General features: G+C 46.5%; 1 protein-coding gene across 1 annotated transcript in view; it reads right to left on the reverse strand.

Moving 5' to 3' along the window:
• The window catches only part of DUSP10 (dual specificity phosphatase 10), a 40,167-nt gene extending 15,005 nt beyond the window's left edge, over positions 1–25,162 (reverse strand). The window contains exons 1-2 of the mRNA XM_029935669.1: positions 25,044–25,162; positions 22,039–22,892 (exon numbers count right to left, since the gene is read on the reverse strand). Of these exons, the coding sequence (XP_029791529.1) occupies positions 22,039–22,849 (811 nt within the window). The 5' untranslated portion in view covers positions 22,850–22,892; positions 25,044–25,162. The remainder of the gene's footprint in view (positions 1–22,038; positions 22,893–25,043) is intronic.
• Positions 25,163–25,863: the final 701 nt, after the last annotated feature.

Genomic DNA, 25,863 nt, shown 5'->3' on the forward strand with positions numbered 1-25,863 from the left:
AGAACCCCATCTTTACACCCACTCTCCCCATGCTGTCAAAAGAACCATCTGAAAGGCAGGGGTGGGCATCATGGACTCCTAGGAGTCGATCCTGAGGGGCTGGGAGAAGCCTTCTGTTCCCCCTTCAGCCTGGCTTGGACTGGTCTGAGAAGCCGTGCCTGGTGGGTCCAAGTGCCGCCTCTGGTGCCATGGGAAGGCCGGCCTGTGGGATCTCATGTTCACGAAGAGTTCACTGCCCCTTCATCAAGCTTCACTGCCACAAATAAAATTGACAATGAAAGAGAATAAAAGTAACAATTGTCTTCTTTTCATGACAGGGCTCTAGGATCCAATCAAGTGAATGACTTTCTGCCAAGAAGTATGCCTATCGGGGCATCTGGATGGCCCAGGCTGTTGGGCATCTGACTTTGGCTCAGTTCATGACCTCGTGGTTTGTGAGTTTGAGCCCCACGTTGGGCTCTGGGCTGACAGTGCAGAACCTGTCAGGAAAGAGATATTCTCTCTCCCTCTCTCTCTGTCCCTCCCCCTACTTGCATGCTTGCTCTCTCTCTCTCTCTCTCTCAAAATAATAAATAAACTTACAAGTAAAAGGAATTGTGCCTATCAAAATACAGGCTGGGTATACGGAGGGAAATGTACAGGAAGAAGGACAGCCAAGTTCGAGCCCCACCTGCCTGGAAACTTGCAAGTTCAGATTCCCTTCTCGTTTCTCTGACTGCCATCGTGTCTAAACTGTGTCACAGCCTCAGCACAGACCAACCAGTTCCCGGGGAGGAAGGTGCATCACAAACACTCAGCTCGAGTCTCTGGATTCCTCTCAACAGACCCACCAGAGATATCACATATGTTTCAGTTTTATAATCTCTTTTCTCTAAGAGCGAGCCTTCCCAAACATTTTGGGATTTGAGTGATGAGCTAAAGATGTCCCTTCCCTTTCTCCGGCTCCCTCCCTCCCCGCAGGTCAGGGTCCAGTGGGAGGACAGCAATGATAAACATTAAAACACACAAAGAAAAAGGTAATGATTAATTCCGGTGAGGGCATGAGGTGCTTTCCAGTTCTGGGGTGCTATGAGAGGGAACTAATTAGATGGGGTCCAGGGAGGGCCTCTCTGGGGACGAGAAGGCATTATTAGTTCATTTGAGGAAGGGGTAGAGGGGAGGGGTCCAGAAGGACAGGTGAGACAGAGAAAACCACACTGCTGGCAAGAGCAGGACATTCGCTAGGTATGTGGTGACTCAAGGAAACCCAGTGTGTGAAGCCTAAGGAGCAGGTGGGGGGGGTGGGAAAGGAGTGACCAATGGACATGAAAGATCTCTGCAGAGACCCTCTTAGGGACATTTAACAGTGAGGATTTTATTCTAAGTTCAGTGGGAATCTCTTGAATGTTCAGAAGTCCATAAGAGGGGATTACTATGTGTTTGAAAAGAAATGGGGATCAAAAGAGAAAGGAAAAAAATTAATTTACCAGATGGTGTCATTTACCTATACTCCAAAACCTGGGCCCAGATCATGATTTTTCTTTCCCCAAATACACCTTTTGTACCTGCTATGGATGGAATTGTGTCTCCCGCCGCACCCCACCAATTCTCATGCTGAAGCCCCGCAACATGGTGGTACTTGGACATGGGGCTTTGGAGAGATAATTAGGTTTAGCGGAGGTCATGGAGGTGGCGTCCTCATTATGAGATTAATGCTGTCATCAGAAGAGACACCAGAAAGCTTGGTGACTCTCTTTTGACCACTGAGGACACGGCGAGGATCTGCAAGGCGGGAGGAGGACCCTACCCTCACCAGAACCTGACCATCCCAGCCCCGAGCTCTCAGACTTCCAGCCTCTAGCACTGTGAGAAAATACACTTCTGTTGTTTAAGTGACTCCATCTGTGGTGTTTTGCAGACTAATACAGTACCACTTTAAATTCCCAGTAAAACTCTCTTTTTAAAACTATAAATTATAACTCCTGCTTTTGAAGAACTACACCCGAATCTATGAATAACCAGAGAACCTGGCCCCTGGGAGCCAGACCACGTTGGTACCATATTTTAAGATATTAAAATCAAGCCAGAAATGGTCCAAGGTCAGGAGGAAGATGGTGCTTAAGGAACCAGCATGGCCATCAGAAGCAAGCCCATGGAGCCTTCCAGAACTTTGGTTCCAAGCAGAGAAGCCCACTCCTTTCCCAAAATGCCCACCCCCTTAATTCCACTCCTCACGGATCAGCATGGACCCTTGCCCTCCCTGCTGCATCCCTCTGGGCCGAAGAACATTCTTGCTGGAGAATTTCTGTGTCTTTGGGAGGCTACTCTATACCATGTGAGGGCTCCACCTTCTCTGTTCCCTAAAAAGCTCAATACCCGTTAATCCATCAAGACGGATTAAGGGAGGGGAAAAAATCCATGAGATCATCCTAGAAGGCTGCGGAGGGAAGAATGTTAATAGGAGAGGGCTATAAAACACAAAGCCATATTTTTCCCAGGAGCTCAACCAGATACTCTCCATTATTGTTTAATTCTCTGAAGAGAGGGAAAACATTCTTTGCTTTTCAGTGCAGAAGTTTAAATAATGAAGCATTGCTAAACAAACAAACAGAGGAAAGCCCAGTGAAGCTATTCATTAAACAACCCCACTGTACATAAGGAACACGGGTGCTGAGCAGTCCACCTCCCCTGAAGACCGACATTTGTCTAAGACCCCAAATTAAACACATCACAACTTCACAGCAAAAGTATGTTTTCCGATGGGATTTAAGTAGAGTCCAATTAAATAAATCTCTAGAAATATCAAGAGCAAGCCTCAAGGGAGAGCATATTTCTACTGTGAAACATTCTCATTGGAAATTACATTCACAAAAGGTCATCTAGAAACATCCATGGCAAGAGGAGGGGTGGAAAGGCAGGAAGCAAGGCAGAGTCACAAAAATAAAGCCAGGAGGGGGGGCGGGGGTAGGCAGGCTTTGCTACCCTCGTGCTTGGAAGAAGCGCCTAGCCAAAAATCCTGTGTGCCTCTTAGCTTCCTTTGAATGAAAGCCCATGTCCAGACAGCGTGGATGACGATGTTCCAATATGATCTGGAGGTCAAAGGCGCCAGCTTAGGGAATTCGGGAAGTGGTAGGGGAAGAGATCAAGTGTCAACATCTAAATCTGAGTTGTTTTACAGAACCAATGTTTTCAGTTCACGAAAGGCATAGCAACAAGTTCCTCAAGTCACGGAGCCGAATTCTATATTTGGCAAGAATACTAAGCAATCCTGAGCATTAACAATCAACTGCCAGAAAAAGCAGGCATGAGCTCCATTTGCAATGGAGTCACCCAGCCAACCATGCCCAACAGTGAGACCACGGAGCGAGGGCTGAGCTTGGGAAGGTCGGCTGGAAGCCAAGGAAAGCCTCTTCAGAGCACTGAGAGAGACAGGAGGTCACAGCAGGTCAAAAGCTAGCATGTCCCCACCTAACGGACCACTATCTGAAATTAAGTGGGAAGTAATCAATAGGTCAGTGCGTCTCTGAGGTAAGCAGAGGGGATGTACTGTCGACATGCACTGAGGCTGCGTGAAGGGCCAGCCGAGTGGTGGTCAGTTCAACCTGGGACATGTGCAATGGAGAGCCAGCCTGGGATGCCCCACACACCTGGCACCATCCGACTTCCTGGCCACATGCCCTTGAATGCGATGCCAACGCCCAAGGGTGACAGAAGTCCCAACGGCCAGCACTCGGAACACAGCCCCCTTCCTGCACTCAAGTGATCTTGGGTTCTAGCTTGAGGACCTCTGTGGTCACCTCTGTGAAGTCAGGAGTAGTGTGGATAATCTGCCCCCCAAAGTCCACCACTCTGAAACTTAACACAGCCTCCACAAGCCCGACATGATGGACGATGGCAAGAAAGAGAACAGCGGTCCTGGAGTGTGCGAGGCCTGGGTGGTCTGCCTCCCACATCGAGGGCCTTAGCACCGGCTGTTCTCTCTTTCCGGAACCCTCTTCCCCTTGTTTCTCATGCGGGGGGCTTGGATCTCAGATCAGAGGTGATCTCCTCGCGGGGGGCTTCCCGACGTCAATTTGCAGCAAACTTCTCATGTCACTCTTTTGTTATAACATCAAGTTTCAAAGTTTTGTTGTCTTCAAAACACTTCTCACAATCTGAAATTACTTGTTGTTTCTTTGCTTGTGTGTTGTTATTATTAAAAGGGAGTTTCCCCCACCCTCACCCCCATCCCCACCTGAGAATGTCCGTGTGCTGTTTGTCCTCAAGAAAAACAGAGCCTAACAGTCCACAGTGCCATGCCAGGGCGCAGGCTGCCTCTAGCACTTTCTAGCAGGATGATCTTAGCAAGGCTGCTTATCCTTTTTGTACCCTAGTCTCCTCATTTCTCAAATGGGGCTAATAATAGTGCCAACGGGCAACAAGAGAGTTATTGCAACTATTAATGCACTAATACTGGTAGTTATTTAAAGAAATTATAAAGGTACTTACTTTTTGCACCTAGAGCAATCCCTGATTTGTATAGATACTCATGAAATATTTCTAGAGTACGTGACCTTTGGCAGCAGATGAGAAAAGGCCATTGGTTGATAGGCACCTATTATGTGGTTCAGCACAATGTTAGGGATTCGAGAGATTCAAAAACAGACATATGTCTCCAAATGAGACAAAGAAGGAAGGACCAAGGAACCTTAGAGAAAACTTAACAAAGGGACTGGCAGAAATCTTTTAAGAGCCCGTTGAAGAGTAACCTGAAATGATGCCATCAAGTGTGACTCATGTAAGGTGGTGCGGGACCAAACAGTGTGAATTCAGCCTGAGGACACAGACATCTTGTCACGCTCTGGCTAGGAAGGAGGGCCAACAAGTCTCCTGGAGAAGAGGAACCTATGGGGGACCAGCTATGACTTGGGAGGGCTGGGACCCGAGACAACTTATACCTGGTGGCTGCTAACACTTTCTCCTCTCTCCATCCCTCCCCATTGGACATTCTATATGAGTGATGGGAAGTGGAGATGGATGGGGGCCCTCCGGGTGGCTCAGTTGGTTAAGCATCCAACTTCGGCTCAGGTCATGATCTCACAGTCCAGGAGTTTGAGCCCTGTGGCGGGCTCTGTGCTGACAGCTCAGAGCCTGGAGCCTGCTTTAGATTCTGTGTCTCCCTCTCTCTCTACCCATCCCCCACTCACACTTTGTTTCTCTTTCAAAAATAAATAAACATTAAAAAAATTAAAAAAAAAAAAGAAGTGGACATGGATGGAAAGTAGCCATGAGGGAGGAAAAAGAGTTCAGGAGGGCACATCCAGCCTATGGGACATTAGGGGACAGTGGAAGGGGCCCCAGTTCAGTCCCACAGACATTTAGTAAGCACTGAATATGAACTGGAGTCTGGTACTGAGCATACAAACTGGCCCCCCCATTTGGGCATGGTGGGCAGGAACAGATAGCTGATTCAGACAGAGGGTCTTCACATCCCCTCCCCTGCCCAGGGCCTGTTTCCTCTGGTTGAAGGGAGACAATGCTGGATCTAAAATCAGGAATTCTTGGTTCCTTTGACCTCTGTCATTAATAATTGGGCAAGTAACTTAATCTTAAGGCCATTGCAAAGCAGGATTACATCATAAGAGCTTTTTCTTCAAACACAGGAGCTTCCTCTTCTCTAAAAAAAAAAAAGGGGGGGTGGTTTACAATCCTGCTTTCTCCCAGGAATAACATTGTGGGTGCTCTTGAAAGGCAAACAAGGGGCCTCAGGACCTCTGGTCTTCTGGAAGGTGACAGGCTTAGGGGCAGAGAGTGAGAAAAGAGATTGTACCTTTCTGTACCTCTATCCTTGTATCTGAAGAACCTACTTCCCTTTTAGAAACTGGGACTGATTGCAGAGCCTGGGTGACTCAGTCTGACTTCGGTGTCCGACTTCAGCTCAGGTCATGATCTTGCAGTTTGTGGGTTTGAGCCCTGCACTGGGCCCCGGGCTGACAGCTCAGAGCCTGGAGCCTGCTTCGGATTCTGGGTCTCCCTCTCTCTCTCTCTGCCCCTTCCATGCTCATGCTCTGTCTCTCTCGGTCTCAAAAATAAATAAACATTAAAAAAATTAAAAAAAAAAACTGGGACTGATTGACACTGCACAGTCACGGAGAGCGGCAGGGAGAGGGGCCTGAGGCCCCTAACCTCAAACCTGAACTGCTCCAAAGAGCAAGTCTGGCAGAGTCCACTATGGAAAATGCCCAGGCCTGGCCCAAGGTAGAGAGACATCAAGTCATCTTGGGCGTGTCAAAAGACCCCTTTTATGTCTCTAGAACCCTTGTTGTTTTCTCCGGAGCTTTCCCTGGTGGAGGAAACTTTCCTTGCAATAGCACACAGTACAGAGTTTAAGTTTGTCTCTTCTTAGAAATGTGCCTTCGAGGGCAGCCCCAAGATGCCCTTGCAGGGCTCCACTTTCCAGGAGCTGGTGACCTCAGAGGGCCTTGCAGGGCTGTGGCCAGACCTGAGTACGAACGCGAGGGTAATGGTCAGTAGGAGCACAGGCGAAGGGCAGTGTCTATTTTAAGCAGGAAAGGAGAAACCAAACAAAAATAAATAGATAAAACAAACGGGATCATGGTCTAAAGATCCAAACAAAAGTTTCCAAAGAAAAGACAACAGCTGATTTGAACACAGCATTTACGAGATGTAGTAGAACACAGACTACAAAAATATGGTTCTAGACAAAGCAAACTATTAAAAAAAAAAAAATACCACAGAAAACACTCCTGGCTTTTAGCACCACCTACATCAGTTTCCTATAAGAAACTCCATCCCAACATCAATATTTAAGAATCTCCAGGGGCGCCTGGGTGGTTCAGTCGGTTAAGCATCCACCTTCTACTCAGGTCATGATCTCATGGTTTGTGGGTTCGAGCCCCGCGTCGGACTCTGTGCTGACAGCACAGAGCCTGGAGCCTGCTTTGGGTTCTGTGTCTCCCTCTCTCTCTGCCCCTCCCCTGTTCACACTCTGTCTCTCTCAAAAATAAATAAACATTAAAAAAAATTTTTTTAAAAGAGAGAGAATCTCCAGCATCAAGGAGATGGCAGTTCACGTCCTCAGCACTCGTTTGGTGCTGTCCTGGGAAATGAAGACACAGCTTCCCACAGCTAAGAGTTGCAGGCTGGAGGGTCCTGGCTATGCTGGTGTCAGAAGTTTCCCCATCTCTGGGCTGAGTGTAGTGGTCAAAAGCACTGGCTAGTGGTGAATGTCTCAAAGGCTGAGTCATTTTGCATGTCTAGAATGGAACTAGCCATCGTCGCCTATGAAATGGGGTTAGGGACACAAGCAAGTGAAGCTACGGAACCTTGCTTTCTCAGTCACTATGCCCCTAAAATATATATTCCAACAAAAGGTGCCATTCCTATAAGACTGCAGCAGGACTCTGACACTAACAACAGAGTCAGCGCAGACTCCACGAGTTAAGGGCTCAGTCCCCACAGAACGGCCCTTACTTCAGATGCCAGCTACCAGTTCAGGAGTCCCAGGCCACCCACACTTCTGACCACTGGGCTAAAACTGTGGGATTCCCACATCCACGTCGAACCCCCCCACCCCAAGTTTGGATAATTCACTAGAATGACTCATAGGGCTCAGGAAAAACGCCATACTTACTCTTAGAGTTTTATTATAAGGATACAAATAAGAACTAGCCAAATGAAGAGACACAGAGAGCAAGGGCTGGGAGGGTCCTAAACACAAGAGTTCCATGCCGAGGACTCCATCACCTTCTGAGTATATTAGCGTGTTCATTAATCAGAAAGCTGAACTGAGCTCCAGTGTTCAGAGTTTCTACTGGGGTTTCATCACATGGGCCTGACTGATTGAACCATTTGGTCACGTGACTGAACTCAATTTCTGGCTCCTCTTTCTTACAGGAGGTCTGACTAATACAAAGCCCCCATCCTCTAATGGCATTGTTTGTCTTCCTGATGGCCTACCCCCATTCTAAATCATCTCATTAGCATAAACTATCTCATTAGCATAAGCTTGGGTGTGATTAGAGGTTATGACCCAGGAACCAAGGACAAAAGCCAGACAAATACTCTATAGTATACTTCACTAGTGGGGAAGAGTGTGGGTCCTGGAGTTAGATGGCTCTTGAGTTTGACTTTCTGCGAGTGACTTTGGGCAATTGACCTAACCTTGCTCAGCTTTGGTTTCCTCATCTAAAAAGTAGGTCCAGATGATAATACTCTACAGAGATCAGCACCACTCAAAAGAAATGTAATGTTAGCTGTTATATAACAAAATTCTTTTCTAGTAGCTGCATGTAAAAAAGCAAAAAGGGAACTCATAAAATTAATATTAATAATACATTTTACTTATTTCAACATGCCTCAAATAGTATCATTTCAACTTGGAATCAACGTTAAAACAATTAATGAAATATTTTACATTCTTTTTTTTTTTTGACACAAAGGTTTTGAAATCCAGTATTTTACACAAGCAGCAATCTCAGTTTGGGCTAGCCCCATTTCAAAGGCTCAGTCGCCACATGTGACTCACAGCCACCATATTGGATAGCACAGGGAGAGATAACAGCAGTTGTTATTTCCGTTAAATGAGTTAGTGCTTGGTGCCATCCCATTCCCTTTGTATGTGCACACACTTACACATAGGTAGAGGCCATGGCAAATGACTAAAATCGAAGATGCCAAAAGCCATACCATGTTGGTCAGCCCCACAGAACATGAAGGGGCCCCTCTCTTCTCAGGAAAAGAACCACTGCAACTTGGAATAGAGAGGTTCTCAGATAGATCATCCCCAGTGGGCTCTTCTCTTCTCATACTCCCATATCTCTCCAACACACGTTCATTTTTTTTTAATGCTTATTTATTTTGAGAGAGTGGGGGAGCAGGAGAGGGGCAGAGAGAGATAGAGAATCCCAAGCAGACTCCACACTCTACCAGAAGCCTTATGAGGGGCTCAACTGCCCAATTGTGAGATCATGTCCTGGCTGAAATCAAGAGTCAGATGCACAATTGACCAACCCACCCAGGCGTCCCCCCAACATATGTTTCATACGGGCAAAATCAAGGGACTATGGGCAACAGCTTTCAATGGGGAAAGATGCCCCGAAGTACTGTGTGGCCAGATGAGGAAGTGGCAAGGAGCTGTGAATGGCTGGGGACTAAAGGGAGGCAGGGGGAGAAAACCATAGGGAGGAGTTTTGGCTTTTTGAGTCAACCAGCAGCCCCTCCTTACCCCGGGCCACCGCCCAGAGTCACTGCCCTGCCACCAGCTAAGTCTTCCAAACCAGTCACTCCCCCCTTCACTTCCTAGAAAAAGCTCTGAACTGTAAATCCAGAAGAATATCACTAGCAGGAGACTGATTTCAAGGCAATTATTCAGGCAGCTTTGTAGCATGTGATTCTCGGACCCCAAAACATTCTCAAGAGTTGTTTTGTTTTGGGAAATGATGCCGATATTAATATGAAAGTTCTGTGTCTTAATGGTGACACCCCACATTCAGCTTCTCCCAGCCATTCATTGTAAGGGAGCGCTGCCCATCACTTTGGCATTCATCCAATACATTCAGTCCTCACTGGGGTGGGGGGGGGGGTGGGGTAGGAATGAAGAGCCCCACCTCATAAGGGCAGACGAATGCCCTTTTTACATAAGATGCAAGATTAATTATAATAAATGCGATCCAATTCACATACCTTATCAAGGAAGACAAGCTAATTATCTGTTGGAGAATTAGCTCCTATTTAAAGGGCATTTTACCTCAATTTGGCAAAAAGAACTAATGGGAAGTCTTTCCTTCTGATGTATTCTTTTGACTGCTTCAGCTTCAGCCCTCAAATTTGAACACTGCCCTAAAACCCCAGGGCTTAAGGGAGGGGGAAGGGCGGAACACAGAAACACGAATTACTCAGCATCTCCCAGAGTCTAACTCTTTGTGCTGTTATTGTAATGATGTCCCTTTCAGAATGCCTTATCAGTAGCACGAAACTGGGAGTGACTCATATTTATGACATGGGGTTGGCCCTGCCAGACTGTTCACGTCCACAACGCTTGTTACTTTAATAGTGCTGAGTGGTGCCTCTCTACTTCCTCACTCAGCCCACCAAAGCAGAAGTCCAAGATTTAAGACACATCCCTCTAGGGTGTGGGTGTCATCTGTTCAGATGAAATGTGCAGGGAGCCCCGTGGTGGAGGACAAAGACCTCCCCCCAAATCTATACCTTTGATAGGTGGTTGGCTCTTGTATTCTGAAGAGAAAAGCAGGAATAGACAAGTGAAAGGCACCCAGGGTGGTGGCAGAAACATAAAGCCAAGGTAGCTGGCCTGGGCCACCATTTTTCAAGGCGGGGGTGGGGGCGGGAGTGGGGTAAAGAAGATTCCAGGCAAAGGATTCTCTTATGAGGTTTCTCTCATAATACCAAAAACTTGGAAATGACCTTAACCTCATTAATAGGCAAATTAGTTAAGTAAAATGTGGGGCATCCATAAAATAAGACATGTTATAAAATTAAAAGCAAATCTGATGGCAATACAAGAATCAAAAGGACATGCAATATAAAGTGAAAATGAATTTCAGTTTCTATATGAGAAATGCTGTAAAATATGCACATATATGGGTAAAGAATGACGAGAAAATGTAAAAATGAAACTTGGCCGGTTAGGGAAATTAGCAGATCATCAGTTTTCTCCTTTCTAAAATGTTCTTGATATTCCAACAATGGGTATATAATTGAGGCTTTGCTAAGACTTAATTTTATAAGATTTTCTGATATAGAAATAGTATATAATTATCCAGGGTGGCACAGATTCAGAAAAAAATAGGATGTAGGTATCTATCCACCCCAGTAAAAACAGTGGGTTTTCCCACATTGAGGAGTTGTTTCCATTTATATTGTACCAGTGGCAATGTTGATTCATTTCTCTGAATTATAGCACTCCTATAAATCCCTGGACATAAGTAGGTAATGATGACTTATTTGTGTGGGCATTTGATATTATAATCATGAAACCTTTTTAATAAATGCTAGTCATTATGTGTCTGGCATTGTTCAAAGCACCGGAACATGTATTATCTAATTTAATCCTCAATTAATTCCACAAGGAAAGTGTCCTTGCCCTTCCCATTCCATGGATAAGAAAACCGAGGCACATCAATTTAATGTGCGCAACTTCATGCTTCTAGTCAGTGGCAAAGTCAAGTTCATGCTTCTCATCAGTGACAAAGTCAGATTTCAGACTCAGCCAGTCTGGCTCTAGCACCTGTGCTGTTAACCTCCATACTATACTTGGTCTGCTGGAAGAGATAAACATTCTGAAAATGAACAGTACACACAAATACAAATCAGCAGACTGATTCATTGAGAAGTCAGTTACTAAGTTCACTGCAAAAAGAAAGGGAGCAAAAACATGGAGTGATCTGGCCAAATATTTGGATTCCTGAGATTTTCTTATTTAATAACAACACAGAGAAACCAAAGAATTACATTCCCACTAGGGTTAAAATTTTTTATGGGGCACCTGGGGGTGTGGCTCAGTAGGTTTAAGTGTCTGACTGTTGATTTCAGCTCAGGTCAAGATCTCCTAGTTGGTGGGATCGAGGTTCGGGTTGGGCCCATACTGACAGCACAAAGCCTACTTGGGATTGTCTCTCCTTCTCTCTCTCTGCCCCTCCCCCCTTTCAAAATAAATAAATAAACTTTAAATAAGAATAAATAATACATTACTGAACTAGAGGTAGGAAACATTGATCCTATGCCAGTTCTATTACCAGCTACTTAGATGCTCATGGGGAAATAATCAGTGTCCACATCTGTAAAATGGGACAGTTGGAACAAATGCTCAATAGTTCTGCCTGAATGAATGAGGCTTCCAGTCCAGATTCCTGGGGGCTGGGCTGCTAGCCTTCAAGGGAGTCAGCTACACTTTTTCTAGGGCTTTATCTAGGGTCCGTCCCTGCCACACTCCCTGATTATCTGAGCTGTATTTGTATGCTTAGGCTGTAGAAGGGAAGAAGAAAGATAAGAAAGGAGAGGGGGAAACTAATAAAAAGTAAAGACTTTGATAAGAACTCTGCTCATTTATCTCAGAAACTTATAAGGAGATTCTACTAGAAGTTTCTCCACACAGTTTGGCGAGGGGGGGGAATCGATAGTTAATGTTTATTATCTGCATCAACAGAATGGATAATGAATACATTAGAGTCTTTGGGATGTCATCATACATTATCTCATTTTATACACACTTACTATTAGATAATGTGTCATCTATTCCTTCTTACCCACTAGATCCAACTTTGCCCCCATCTTTCTTGCGCTCTAATTCCACTCCAGAAAGTGAATAGAGTAATATGGGCAGAGGGAACATCACCCTCACATCCACAGGTATCCTAAGGTTCTCCACACTGAAAATGTACCAAACCAGAAACCCAACAGCACCGTGCCCAGGCTCTCTCGCAGCCCAATGACCTTCGACAAGCGCCTGGGTCTCTCTGAGTCTCAGTCACTTGTGTAGAAACTGGGGTGTTATCATGAGCTATAATGCTTGGAGCACAGAGTCTGGTAGGCAATAAACATCACATAATGGTAGAGATCATTATGGCGGTTTTCAAAGTTTCTTTAATCAATCTGTTACGCCTTAAAAAGCTTCGGCCATGATCAAAGTTTGAAATCGCCAAAAGCAGGGTGAAGTCACGGAGAAGACGGCTCTTCCCTGAGGACCCAGAGGGGGCCAATTTTCTTACCAGCGACATTTTCAATTGAGGGTATACAAGAAAATAGAGGAACAGGGAGGAAGTAAAAACGTAGGTGCATCAGAGAATAAAGCACAGTTAAGGCCACGATTGGGAATGAGATTCAGGCTCACTGATAATTAAGCATGTGGCCAGCCTGGAAGGGACTTGGGCCCCAACACTGTAAGAACTGGGTTTCTGTTCTTGTGACCAACTCACTGGCTAATAACATGCGAGAGAATACTGAATCTGTTCCTCAGATTCTGCATCTATAAAACTGGGGGGACCTGAAACCTCTCTCACGAAGCTGCTCTGAGAAAGAAATAAGACACAAATAGGACAGCTCGATGTCCAGCACATAGAAAGCAGTCAAGAGCTATTAATTTTTTTCCCAGACTATCTGGAAAATAATTTTTTTTTAAATTTCAGGGATGATAGGTTGGCCAAACCCAGGGTAGTTCTATGTGATTAAATGGTGTTCTGTTGTCAGATTAAAATATCACTTCATGGGACCCATAAAACCATCCTTATAAAGTCTTATCATAAAAATGTGCTATTTTAATAAGGCTAGAAATATAAGTCCCAAGAAAATGTCCCCTATCTCTCCAAAGAGGCCCCCTTAGAAGTCTGTGTCTAGACTTAAACTCTTAAGAGGGAAGCAGACACTCTAATAACTAAAGGCAACAACTCACTGTCTTAAACACTAGAACCCAGGACTCCAGTCCCAGTCCTAGAAGATCTGTCACCTGTCACCATAACCCTGAGGGTATCCTCCCCCCTGACACTGTCCTGTTCCCTCTTCCCACTGCCTCTCCTCGTGCACCTCCCAATCTGCATTTTCTTTTCACTTCCAGTAGCAAAACTTGCAAATATCTAGACCAGTGGTTGTGGACCTTGGGGCCATGATTCATACTATGTGGGATGATTCCTTCCATAGAATAAATACAAAGTATCAAAGAACTAGTGAGTGACATTCTGACACAGAGGTGACTGGCCCATCAACTGGGGACATGAGAGGAGGTCAGCTGAGCTCACATTAGAACCTGAGAAGTGTATGTGCCTCAAAGGGGACACCATCTGGGGGCTACCCCTGGATCAGGCAGCTTTATCTATTTACCTGGTTGAGAAATGTGGCCACAGATGCCCAATGAGGGTCCTATTGGGGTGGTGAGACAAAGGAAAGGAAACCCTTTGGTGGAGCCCTGAGGATGTGTGGTCTTGTGTCATTTTCCATGAAATTCGAGTCTTAGAAGGCGAAAAAGAAAAGAAAAGAAAAGAAAAGAAAAGAAAAGAAAAGAAAAGATGAGTGGGCCTTCACTACAAATAAAACCTTAAAGACAATACAGATAATTTGATGAATACACAAACTCTTCTCCTGTTAGGGACCTTCCACTTTGCCAGAAGCAGGGCTTGGGGTAACAGCCTTGATCTTATAGGAAAGTCCCAGGCTGCATGGTTCATTTCCTTCTCCAAGAGCAGAGGCTCGGGTTTGTTTTCCTTTCAGTTACACATAAAATAGGGATCTTGCTGGTGTGGAGGACTGGAAAGTATGTGTGTGTGTGTGTGTGTGTGTGTGTGTGTGTGTACAAACATACACATAAATGTATATATCCAGGTATATGTGTGTGTGTATGTGCATGTGTGTCTGTATACACTTTTAAGTAATAGATGAGAATGGGCATACACTAGAAAAAAAAGATACTATTATCTTCCTCTTGGCTTATGGAAGAAAACATCTCAAGAGTTAAAGACTTCATAATTAGAAAATGCACATCAACTTCAACACAAAATGTATATTTCTACAATGTAGGGTAAAATTCAGGCTGTGACTCATACTTATCATTTTCTCTTCCCTCTAATTTTTCTGAGTTAGTAAGGTTATATAATATGAATGAAGAGGAAATAGTATATGGAAACGCAGCCAATGAACATTTGCCCAAGAGGGACCCATACGGTTTAGGGGAAATAATGCAGGCTTTGAAATGACAGAGACTCGTGTTTTCACCCCAGCCCTGTCTCTTAGAGTGGTTTTTTAATTGTACTTGCAAACTTTTTTTCCTGAGCAGGCTAAAACCTTGTCTTTTAAATATCATTTACAATGCTTGTTTGCTTAGCATGCCCTCTTTTCGTAGATAGCATGCAGGAAAAAATAAACACCAGTCCGTTCCTATCAGCAACATGTCCAAAATTAGTGAGGTCCAAATTACAAAGTTCCACTCTAATGCTCAGAGAAGGCCTGTCAGCCCTGAGCTCCTAAGGCAAAGAGAGAACACATATTCCCTTTTCCATTAAAAAACCTCAACACGTTTAAAAAAGAAAAAAAAAAGTCATTTCTTTCTGGATCAAGTCTTAGAAAGAAATTCTGCTGGCCCATGAAGATGTGCTTAGAAAAGGCCAGACTTTATCTTGCGATGGAGAAATAAAGGAGAAAAACGCCTAATGTTTCACAAACGTGTATGTCCCAGGAGAATGGCATTCCTACAGATGAACTACTCCCTAAACAAGAGTGTGCAGCGTGAGGGCATGAAGAAAACAAACAGGAACATGATCTTCAAGGTAGAAAGGATCTGGAATATTCTGGCCTGGTCTGCATTTGCTCCCATTCTGGCATGTAGATTGTGAGGGAACGAGTGTCCATCACATAGAAGGCATTCAGTCATATTTGCTGAACGAACGGATGGATCTCTTCTACCCACAGGTCATATATCCATGGAGACCAACACATCAAAATGTCCCTAGAAACCTGAGATACTTTGGGACAAGGGGGCATTTTGACACATGTTTTCCAGCTCTTTCTTAAACCATCAAGTTTCCTAGAAGATGGGTTGAAGTCAATGTTGACATTTGTCCTATTGTGCTATGACCCAGGCAAATGTCAGGACCATGAGCTGCTGGTTTTTCAAAAGTGCTTAGACAGAGGACCCTATAGTTCTAGACTGACATCTCAAAATTCAACCAAAATGGTATCAATACGAAAAATGATTGATTACATATGTTACTTCATATTTGTATGCTATATAGTAGATATCATTATCATTAGATAATCACACACACACACACACACACACACACACACACACACACACACACACTCTATCAACCTGGCAAGACCTATTTTAGCACTGAGGGCCAAGGCTCTAAAATTAATCATGCATGTGACCTTGGGCAAGTTAAATCTCTCTGGGCCCCATTTCAGTAACTGCATAATGAGAAAACTGGAAGAGATCAATGGCTCTCACTCTTCACTGCACGTCAGAATCACCAGGGAAAGCGTTAAGCACAGGCTGTACCCCAGACTAATTTAGCCAGAATCTCCCGAGGCAGGAACTGAGCGCTGTAGGTTTTAAACCACTCCAGGGGAGTCCAGTGGGCAGCCTGGAGGGACGAATAGGGAACTAGGGGACCTCTAACATCCCTTCCTACTCTAAAAATTGGGGTCTTGAGTCCAAAGAACATGAGTAGACCTCTTCCTGGGTTCAGAATTTCTCTCCCTAATATGGAGTGTATCCTTGTCTACCTACTTGAATTAAATCGCCGAGGCACTGCAAATCGACACATTTTTATGCCCAAACTGCTCTCCCAGCCTGGGGCAGGAAGGCCTGGCTGGTGACCATGTTGAGTCGAAGGAATCAGGAGTGGGTCTGCTTCTGGTCAAAGGCTCCCACCTTGGCCGTGCAGAGTTTTTCTGCTCCCGTGATTTTGTCAAGCCTCCCTTCCCTTACCCTCCTTTTTCTAATCTAAAATCATTATCTACTCTTGCCAGGAAAGGAGTTTCTTGAACTTGTCCTTGGCAAGCCAGATGGTTAACTTAGCTGATCTGAATTGGTAAGGACAAGAGGTTGATACTTAACATGCTCCTGTAGTACTGTGCTTAGACCAACTGGCCACCCTCCCCACTGACCAGCGTCCTTCTCCACTGACCAGTATCTAACCTTGAGGATCTGCAAGAGCACAGGGGGAGGGGATCAGGGCCCAGGGGCTGCTTGATTTAGAGCTATGTGCCAGGCACTTGATTTCCACTGCCTCGGTTCATCCTGTGATGTTGGAATTATCCCTGTTTCACAGCAGAGAAACAACTGGGGTGCTGGGAGGTGACCTGAGCTCCCTAAGGACACCTACAGTTGGTCAATAGAAAAGCCTAGAATGGAGCTCAAGTGTAAGTGGGCTGAACCGCACTTTGCTGAGCACACAGTAAATGAAGAACAGATAAGGCAAGGAGAGGGATGGGGGAGATAACTCACTTACATCTTTATACTTATGTCTTAATTAGGAAGAAGGACAGGATACCCAAAAGCTCAAAATACAGGCAACCATGAACCAGTTGAGAGCAAAGGACCAGGTCCCACTTCAAGATCAGGCCTTCCCACAATTCCCCGCTTTTCCTTCTCATGCTATCTCCTCACAACTGAAAGCTTCGAGAACCTATGAAAATGAAGCACACTCCCCCCTCCTTCCACCTACCCTTTTATAGTCAGACTACAATCCTTCTTCCAAAAATAAATCAGCCAAGAGGCCAGAAAAAGTGACGCTTAATGGTTTTATACTTTCATTATTTAGTTATGGGATGCTAGTTAGACAGATTTATCATCACATTTTTACAAATTCCCTTACAAATAAATAACTCTAGGATATGCCCAAATAACTGGCCTCTTGACCCAACATGTTTTTATAATTATTTGGCACTCCAACCGTATGCTACTTAAATTAGGTAACAGTCACCAAGTTATTTTTAGGCCATAGCAACACATATACACACACACAGCCTCTCTCTCTTTCTCTCTCTCTCTCTCTCACTCTCATTCTCTCTGCCTCTCCCTCTCTCCCTCTGTGTTATACGTAGCTTGTTATTTGTACTGCTTTGCAAGAGGAGCCCAGATTGCCTTTTTACTGGAGCCATCATTTCTGCTCAACCAATAGTAATAACAATACGAACCTCGTTTATTGAGTGCTTACCACATATGAAAAACTGGTCTAGACAGTTTGCACACATTAATTCATTCAATTCCTAATCTAACACTAGGAGTTAGCTGCTGTTCTATCCTCTTCTACAAGTGCAGAAACTAAGGAAGTAAGAGATTAAGCAATTTGCCCAAGGGCGTATGGCTGAGGAAGGGGACCACGACTAGACTAGCGTCAGACAGACAGGACCCCAAATCCTGCCTGACTGTCTCCACCATTTGCTACAAGGCGAATGTTAGGCGTGTTTGGATGGTAAGCAGAGGCTCCGAATAACAACAGTAAGTTTGTGAATACAGGTATGTCCTGATTTCACACATCTTTAAAAACATCCTCCTAACACGCTGAGACACCAGACGCAGACTTTTTGTTCCCCCACAAAACAAAGCAGAAATAGAATAGTTTCCGAGCACAACCATTCACTTTGTCTTTGTCATCAAACTCAATGTTGCCTACAAGTGTTCACCCCAGAATCCTTTGCCATTATGGAAAAATGGGCCATCTATGTTGTTCATTCCTCAGGAATTGTGATGGAAGGTTTTACAGCATAACAATCTAACTCTCTATGTTATCAAATGTTCCCTATGGATCAGCCTCTTGAAGTGACTCCCTCTGCTCCTCCCCTTCCCCACTCAACTCCTCTAGTACAGCCGCAGGCCTATGGGGGACTGAAGCCATCAGTCCGTCTTTGTTTTGCGACAGCACAGAGCAAGTACGGGCATGAACCCTAGAGACTCACATAGATGGGGAGCTACACACCCCCAGGGAAGCACCTAAAGCCCCCCCAACCCCCCCCCCGCTTGTTTCTCCACAGGCCTGAGAGCTACCTAGCCAGAGTAGAATTCTAAGTTTGAAAAACTCTCAAAACTGGTCACATGACCCTGAAGGATTTAGGAGGGAACATGTTGTCCATGCTAGACTATAAAATATTCCCAGTCCTAACGGTTCTAAGACACTGAGTTCCAACGTGAAACACATTTGAACACTTCAAAATATTGTCTATGCTAGGAAATATTTCAGCCACCAAAAAAGGGAAGAGAAAGCCAATAGGGAAAATATTGACAACTGTTTATGCCTAGGGTAATAGGCTTATGGGTGTTCTTCACCCTCTTCTTTACTTTTCTATATATTTGCAAATTGTTAGTAAAAAAACAGTTTTAAAGGCACACACATCTTTAAAGAGGAGCGAAGCGGTAGACCATCCTTTCCGACATAGGCAAATCAATGATAAAATAGTTCCCTGAAAAGGCAGGGTACTTCACAAACCCCATTAACAAAGATGGTAGCTCCCATTAAGGAAGGGACCAGAACGGTCTAGCCTTCTTATTCAGTTTGGTTAAAAATTATACTAAAAAGCAACTTTGGGTAAAAACAGATTGTAATTCTTTCAAAGACTTTGCAAATCCCTAAGTATTTGTTTGTTTGGATCATTTTCACCAGGATGAGCAGAAGTACTGGTCTGATGCCATTTATTCTTCGGAAGCTGAGAATAAAACAGGGATTCAGGCATAGGTCACCGCAGGGAGGGGACTGTAAATTAGAACAGTAACTTAATCCCAGGGGCTTCTGCACCTCTGATCAGTTTCTTCCCAACCTGACACAGCATTACTAAAATGGTAACTGAGCAGCCGTTCTACATGACAAGCAGCACCAAAAATGGAGAACGTGGCATTGAAATAGGGGGACATAAAACTTGGACAGGGAGGGTAGCAACCAATGTTTACAAACATAAACTAGAGAACCAGTTGGGCCAGCCATAAATTACCCAAGATCGTACTGAAATCTCTGAAGATAAGTTGTTAATGAGGCCCTAGAAGCTTCTACCTTAGACTTGCAACTACCTTCACCCCCATAGCTTCCCTGCAAAAATCACTCATTCTAAAATGGTACCTACCACCTCGCTAAAATAAAATCTTACATCACCAAGGGAGGGGATTAGTATAATGAACCTCAGCAGAGAACTCAGACCCGAATGGTCTGCTTGATCCACTCGAGAACTTGGGAGAAGTTGCTGGCCATGCCCTTCTGAGAGATGCCCACCCCATTCTTCACCTCAATGGTGCTATGATATTAAACTTTGGTTTACCCAGATGAAAGGGTCGCCAAGAGGGGTTCTAATAATGATCACTTTCCTTTCTTTCCCATCTTAGTCCCGATTTTAAACTGTTCCCCCCAAAGAGACCAAAATAGTAATGACGACAATAAAAAATAAATTAGACTACAGGCCATTGTGCTCCTAAACTCTATATTTTGAACAAAATTCCCAGATTCTTGAAGAAACCCCCGCCCCAAATTACGAATAATCGAACCTCTACCACCAGCGCGTCTTCTAGGTCGACCGCCGCTGCGTCTCACCAACCTGAAAATGACGAGCCCTCACAGCGGCTGCCCAGGGTGCCCAGTGGTGAGGTCAGCAGCATGTCCGGCTCCGCCCCACTGAGGCAATGTTACTCACTGACACCCAGGCTGCCTGGACTTTCAGCTGCAACCACCGGAAAGGAACCCCACTTCCATCAGTAGCACTCAGGAGACTCACTTCCCAACTATCCACAAGCCAGCCCTTCAACACAACAATGTCACTGCAAGGAGGGTAGAATCTACAACTAATCACCCTCATGTTCAAGTCCAAAGTCATCTTCATTTGTATTGTTTGATGCCTGCCCTCAGATTATACAGACACAAAAGGTCTACTTTTTCCTAATAACATCTACTCTACATGAGCAAAGAGATGTTGTCCCCCAAGACTACTGGCTAGCCCCTCTCTTTGCTCCCACAACAAACTATTACAAATGGGAGATTTGTAGATTATATTTTTTTTCTTCCAAAAAATCCAAGCCAAGCCAAGATTGTGGTGAGAGAACACGAGCTGGGTAAGCCTACTGGGAATTACTCAAAGTCAACTGAACAAGAATAGAAAATGATAAAATACAGAGCAATACAGACAAAATCTGAATATATCTGTAACCTTAAGAAAACTCATCAACCACAACAGAAATGTCTGGGCCCCATTGAAGCTCTCTGGATATGACCTCCATTATGTTCTCCTTCCCACCAGAGCCCACCAACCCTAAGAAAAGTTGTGCCTTTGTGGGAGCACAGTGACAGCAAGCTTGAGGAGATCAGGAGAGGATGGGATGCCGGGTGGGGGATATTGTATCAAAGTGAATTACTTGGAACCATATTTCCATGAACACCACTTGAGAAAAGGCAGAATGCATCATTGGGAAGACAAAAAGCATGGTGGAGCTGTCCCACCAAGACAGAACAACTGATTTGCTCATTCCAGTGGTCTGTTGCAATTTAAATATGCAAGGTGTTCCAGAGAACCCGGCAATTCTTTGGTCAACACACTTCTGGAGACTTGGTGGTGATGTGAACCAGAAACCGTATACCTTAGCTCCAACACGAGAGAAGAAAAGAGAGATGACTGTTTCTCGCCATCACCCAAGGACAGAAGACACCGGAGAAGAAGAGTAGTGTGTGGTGCCCCAAAGGACAATATCTGACACCAAAGAGGAGCAACTGGGAAAGATACAAGATGAGTGGTCCTCTGCTATGCCAGGCAACACAGTATGAAAAGGAGCTCAGGAAAGAGTGGGTAATTCATTCTACCTGCCAGGGCTCAGCAATGCTGACCTCATGGTTATTCTGCCTCCAGGGTAAGGGGGCACATGGCCCGCCACCCCAGCCTGGAAGGAGACATGATGCCAAGTTGCCAGGTGAGGCCAGAAAGAACAATGGGTTGGGGGGAGGTATTTCAAAAAATGTCTCTGTCCCCCCTGGAGCTTTGGCAGAAGAATGGATGTTTTGGGCACACCTAACACTTTCTGTGGGGCCTTGTGATAAGGGTCTCTGCCTTTCTTGAAGGCCACTTTATAAACCATATAAAAGCCCAGCTGGCCAGAGAGGTGAGAAAGAAGATTTTTCATCAAAAGAACAGGTACCTGTAGGTTTACTTGGAGTTCACCACAGTTGCTGCCTCTGTTCCATCAACTTTGGTTAAATCTGAGAGACAATGACTTTCCAACTGATTATTGACTGGAAGAGTGCTACCAGCCCAGTTAGGACTTGAGAAACCCTCTGGTGGCACAAAGCCCGTCTTTAGCAAGATGAGAAACTGGTCTCAGAGAGGTGAGATGTTTGCGCCACGCAAATGAGAGGCTGAATCGAGACTAGAACCCAGGTCTTCTGGCTTCCAGTTCTGTGTTCCTGGGCTTTTCTCACTCTTCCCAGAATAACGAAGGGCAAAGAAGGGAAGGCGAGAAGAAAGTCTAGTTTGGTCTTGGGTCGCCAGGGGAAGGAGAATGCTGGACCATCTAGGACCACACCCGCACGGAACCCAGGCTAACCAGGACTGCACTGGGGGAAGGGGTAGGGAGGGTATTACCTTTCAACACCAGAGGCTCTTTGCCTTCTCTCTTCAGGGATTCGAGGACTATGTGAAGAGGCTGGGAGGGCATCACTCGGCTCGGCTCATTGGTATTCTCATCATAAACTATAATTTCTTTGGAAAAGATCCTCTTGAAAGAGTCCTTGCCTTCCCTACAGGAAATCAAGTCTAAAACAGTGATCTTGCCCTGCTGTAGTCGCCGCCGGCTGATCTTGTCGGCACAGTTAATGTGGACAGCTCCTTGGATGTGACTCTTGTTGTACTCCATGAAGGGCCTGCAGTCAATGATGACAGGGCCCTGGCTCGGCACGTGGCTCTTGCTGCCTTTGGTCATCTTCTTCGCCAAGTCATTGGGGTAGATGATTTTGATGCTGGCTAGCTGCTTGGGGGTCCCCGACACAGGGCTGCCCACCCCACCTGACGGACTTAAAGGGCCTGCGTTCTCATTGTTGTTGACCATCTGGTTGGCAGGGCAGGCGGTAGAGGTTCCGATGGCAGTGGCGGAGGGGCCGGCGGCGATGGCTTGGGTATGGGCCTGATTGTCCTTGTCGTAGGTTGCCACAGTGCAACAGCTGGCACTGCTGCATCCACAATTCAGGGAGCGGGCAGAGCCGCTGGATGAGGGCATATACGTCAGATTCGCAGCCTTGAGGGATACGCCGGTGTTGGCAATGACCGCAGGGTGGCTGCCACTGCCTGGGGTGGCAGAGCCAAGGTAGCTAGAGTCTAAACAAAGGTTGAGATCCTGAGGTCGGACAGGCCTAGACAGTGCCACTACTACCCTGTCGTCTAAAGGAGACGGAGGCATGAGGAGGCTGAAAACTGGCAATTCAAGAAGAACTCAAGACAGTCTGCAAAGAAGGGGAGGGGGAAAGAGAGAATAAAGTCACGTGACACAAAAGGCAGTTGGCTCCAAACCCGAGGAGAGACCTCTGCTTCCCACTGAGGGAAGTTGGTCCTAAGGTCCCTCCACCATGCCTCTCTCAAAGCCTGGAGCTCAGTTTTTATAGGTTCCAAGAGGATGTCAAGCCGAGGGCCCCCGCCTATGCGGTTACCAAGTCTAAGGTTCCTTGTACAATCTACACAAACGCTGACGAACAACCTTTCATGGACCCACAGCAAAGGTCAGCCCCGGAGAAAGCAAAGGCACAAAGAATTAGACAAGCTCAAGACGGAAAGGAAGGCTCTTCAGAAGCATCTGTTCTGGGCCTCCTCTCCTGGGCAGAAGTGTCGTGCAAACATCCGAGAAAGAGCCACTTGTCCACCCTTACATCCTTTCCATTTCAGCCCCTCACCCGCTGCAATGACCAAGCGCACTGGCATTGCTCCCCGAAATATACAGCAGCTAAATATACATCGGGGGCGGATGGCAACTTTCCGCAAATCGGAATGAAAATCCCCCCCCCAAGTGAATCTCTTTGCCCAGCAGCTCTTCTTTTCTGGTTTTCCACTCCTTTGAGAAGCACAACACGGTTGTATTAAAACCTCCCATGTTTACTGTCCATCTCCTATAAATTAATCTGCATTTCCCCTTTGGTTACAAACGGAAGGTCCTGATACAAAGCCTCAGGCCAAAGAGCCACGTCTTGTATCCCCCAACTCTGGCAGATGCTCTATTCCTCTGCTGCCAACCTCATCCACCCCCCTCCCCATACACACACTCCTGCCTTTAAGGAAAGGACCACTTCAACTGCCCCCCCCCCCACCTCGTGTCCCCACTGGCACACACTATGCATCCCAGAGCTTCTTTCAATGGGCGGCAGCTGCCGTGGAGGACATTTCAGTCCCCCACAGATAGACCCTTGCCCCTGGAAGACGGTGAACTCCACAGAAAGGACTTCTCAATTAGCTGGTCCCTGTTAAAGGGGGGCAGTGAAGGCTTGCCCACTAGGTCCACCTCCTGTCTCACAAGAAAACGCCTGCAAAGGAACAGTGCCTTCCTTCCCTTAGGCACGGGGGCACTCTACCACCAGACCCTCCTGTCTCCTCCTCTTGGACAGGCACAGAGAAAAAGAAAACAAACTCCATGCGAGAATTGCTCACCTAAAGGAACTTTAAGAGATGTCTGGAAAAATGTCATCTATCACCCGTCTACACACGACCGTCACCATTCTCTGACACAGAGCCAAAGTGTCACAGGCAGAATCCACACACGCGCACACACGCGTACACACAGAGGCACGCACCCAGATCCCCCACCAACTGAGGTTTCTCTCACCCACCTTTGGATGGGAGAAAAGGATCCATCCCCTTCCCTCCCTCCTTCCCTCCCTCCCTTGCGTAGTATTTTTTTTTTTTTTTAAGAGCAAGTACTATTCCAGAAGCTCTAACTGTTTCGCAGCTGGACCAAGCTGTGAAAGTCTTTGCTATTGTGTTACCAGGTAAGGCTTGTCCCAGGATCAACAGCCCACTTCCTTCGCGAGAGATGCAGAAGCGTGTTCACGGAAGCACAGGCTGGGACCCCCACCTCCGCACGGAGTGCGCGGCACACACACACGCACACACATACACACGCGCGCGCACGGAGTGTATAAAGAGATCTGCATCCCTGCAGCAGAGGGTCGGGCGTACGTATTACCCGTGAAATCACCCAGACTGGCCCAGGAAACCTCCCCGCGAAACACTGAGCGGTCCCCTCTCCCTTGCTAGTCGTCCTTCCACCTCAAGGCAGGGGCTGGGAAGAAAATTAAGTCGTTCGAGAATGCTACTTCCCCACTCCTGGGCGCTTTCCCCTCTTCGCAACACAGAGCACTAACAAGTCCCCGGCATTTAAAACTGCCGCAAAGCATCCCAACAAACCTCATTTTTTCTTCTCTCCAAATCCAACTAGACTGCAGAGAGAGTAAACGCACAGGGCAGCGTGAGCCAACAGCCGGAACCCTCTAACCTCACCTGCTGTGGCTCCCCCGTGAGCATCGCATCACACACACTCACTCACACTCACACTCACACCGCCTTACACTCCCAGGCTCTCAGGAGTAGCCGCGGCGACTTCCACTCACTTCATAAATAAGTGTAGCCCTCCACCATCTGGCGCTCCGCTTCAGCAAAGGATTCGCCCATTCAGCCCCCATTCACTTGGCTTCATTGATCTCCAGCAGCAACATAGTTACTTTCTCTTTTGCTACACTGTAAATGTAAGGTTCTGAGGGGGCGGGCCGGTTGCCGACCGACGGCACCCTGGACCAATAGGAATCCGGAGAAAGGGGACCGCTGCCTCACAGCGGCCCGCGGCCAATGGGCAGGCCTGGGGGGAGGAGCCGAGGGCGTGGCCTCATCTCTTTAAGGAGGGTTTATCCGACGCCGCTCCGGGCCCTCAGAGTTAGAACACTGGCGGTGATGTCATTGGCAACCAATCAAAAACTTAAAAGGGCCAGCCGGGGCCCGCGCGGAGCAGCTGCTCTCTATTTACATGTAAACCGAACCGGCTGGATGCGGTTAACCCTTTCCGGGGTTGAAGTGTCAATGGGATAGACTCGCCGCTCGGGCTAAAACTGGCTCTGTCCCTTTGCCAGGATCCCCCTGCCCGGGGGGCAGACCACGCTTTCCTTTTTCTTCTCACTCGGGACGCAAGATCAAAAGTGTCGGAGGAACTTTCTAAACGCAAGAAACAAGAACAATCACCGTCCCCAGCGGGGAAACCGGGTTCTCCGAGTCGCTCGAGGTGCTTCGGCAAACCCTAACCCGAGAGCCACCGCCCGCGGTGGGACCGACGTGAGGGCGCTGCCAGGGGCCTGCGAGCACCCGCCGCGCGCTGGGGAGCCGGCGGGCCGGCCCCGGGGGGCGAGGCCCACCCAGCCAAGCTGCGCCTCGCGTCTTCGG

This window comes from Suricata suricatta, chromosome 3 (genome assembly GCF_006229205.1).
Source record: "Suricata suricatta isolate VVHF042 chromosome 3, meerkat_22Aug2017_6uvM2_HiC, whole genome shotgun sequence".
Lineage (NCBI taxonomy): Eukaryota > Metazoa > Chordata > Mammalia > Carnivora > Herpestidae > Suricata > Suricata suricatta.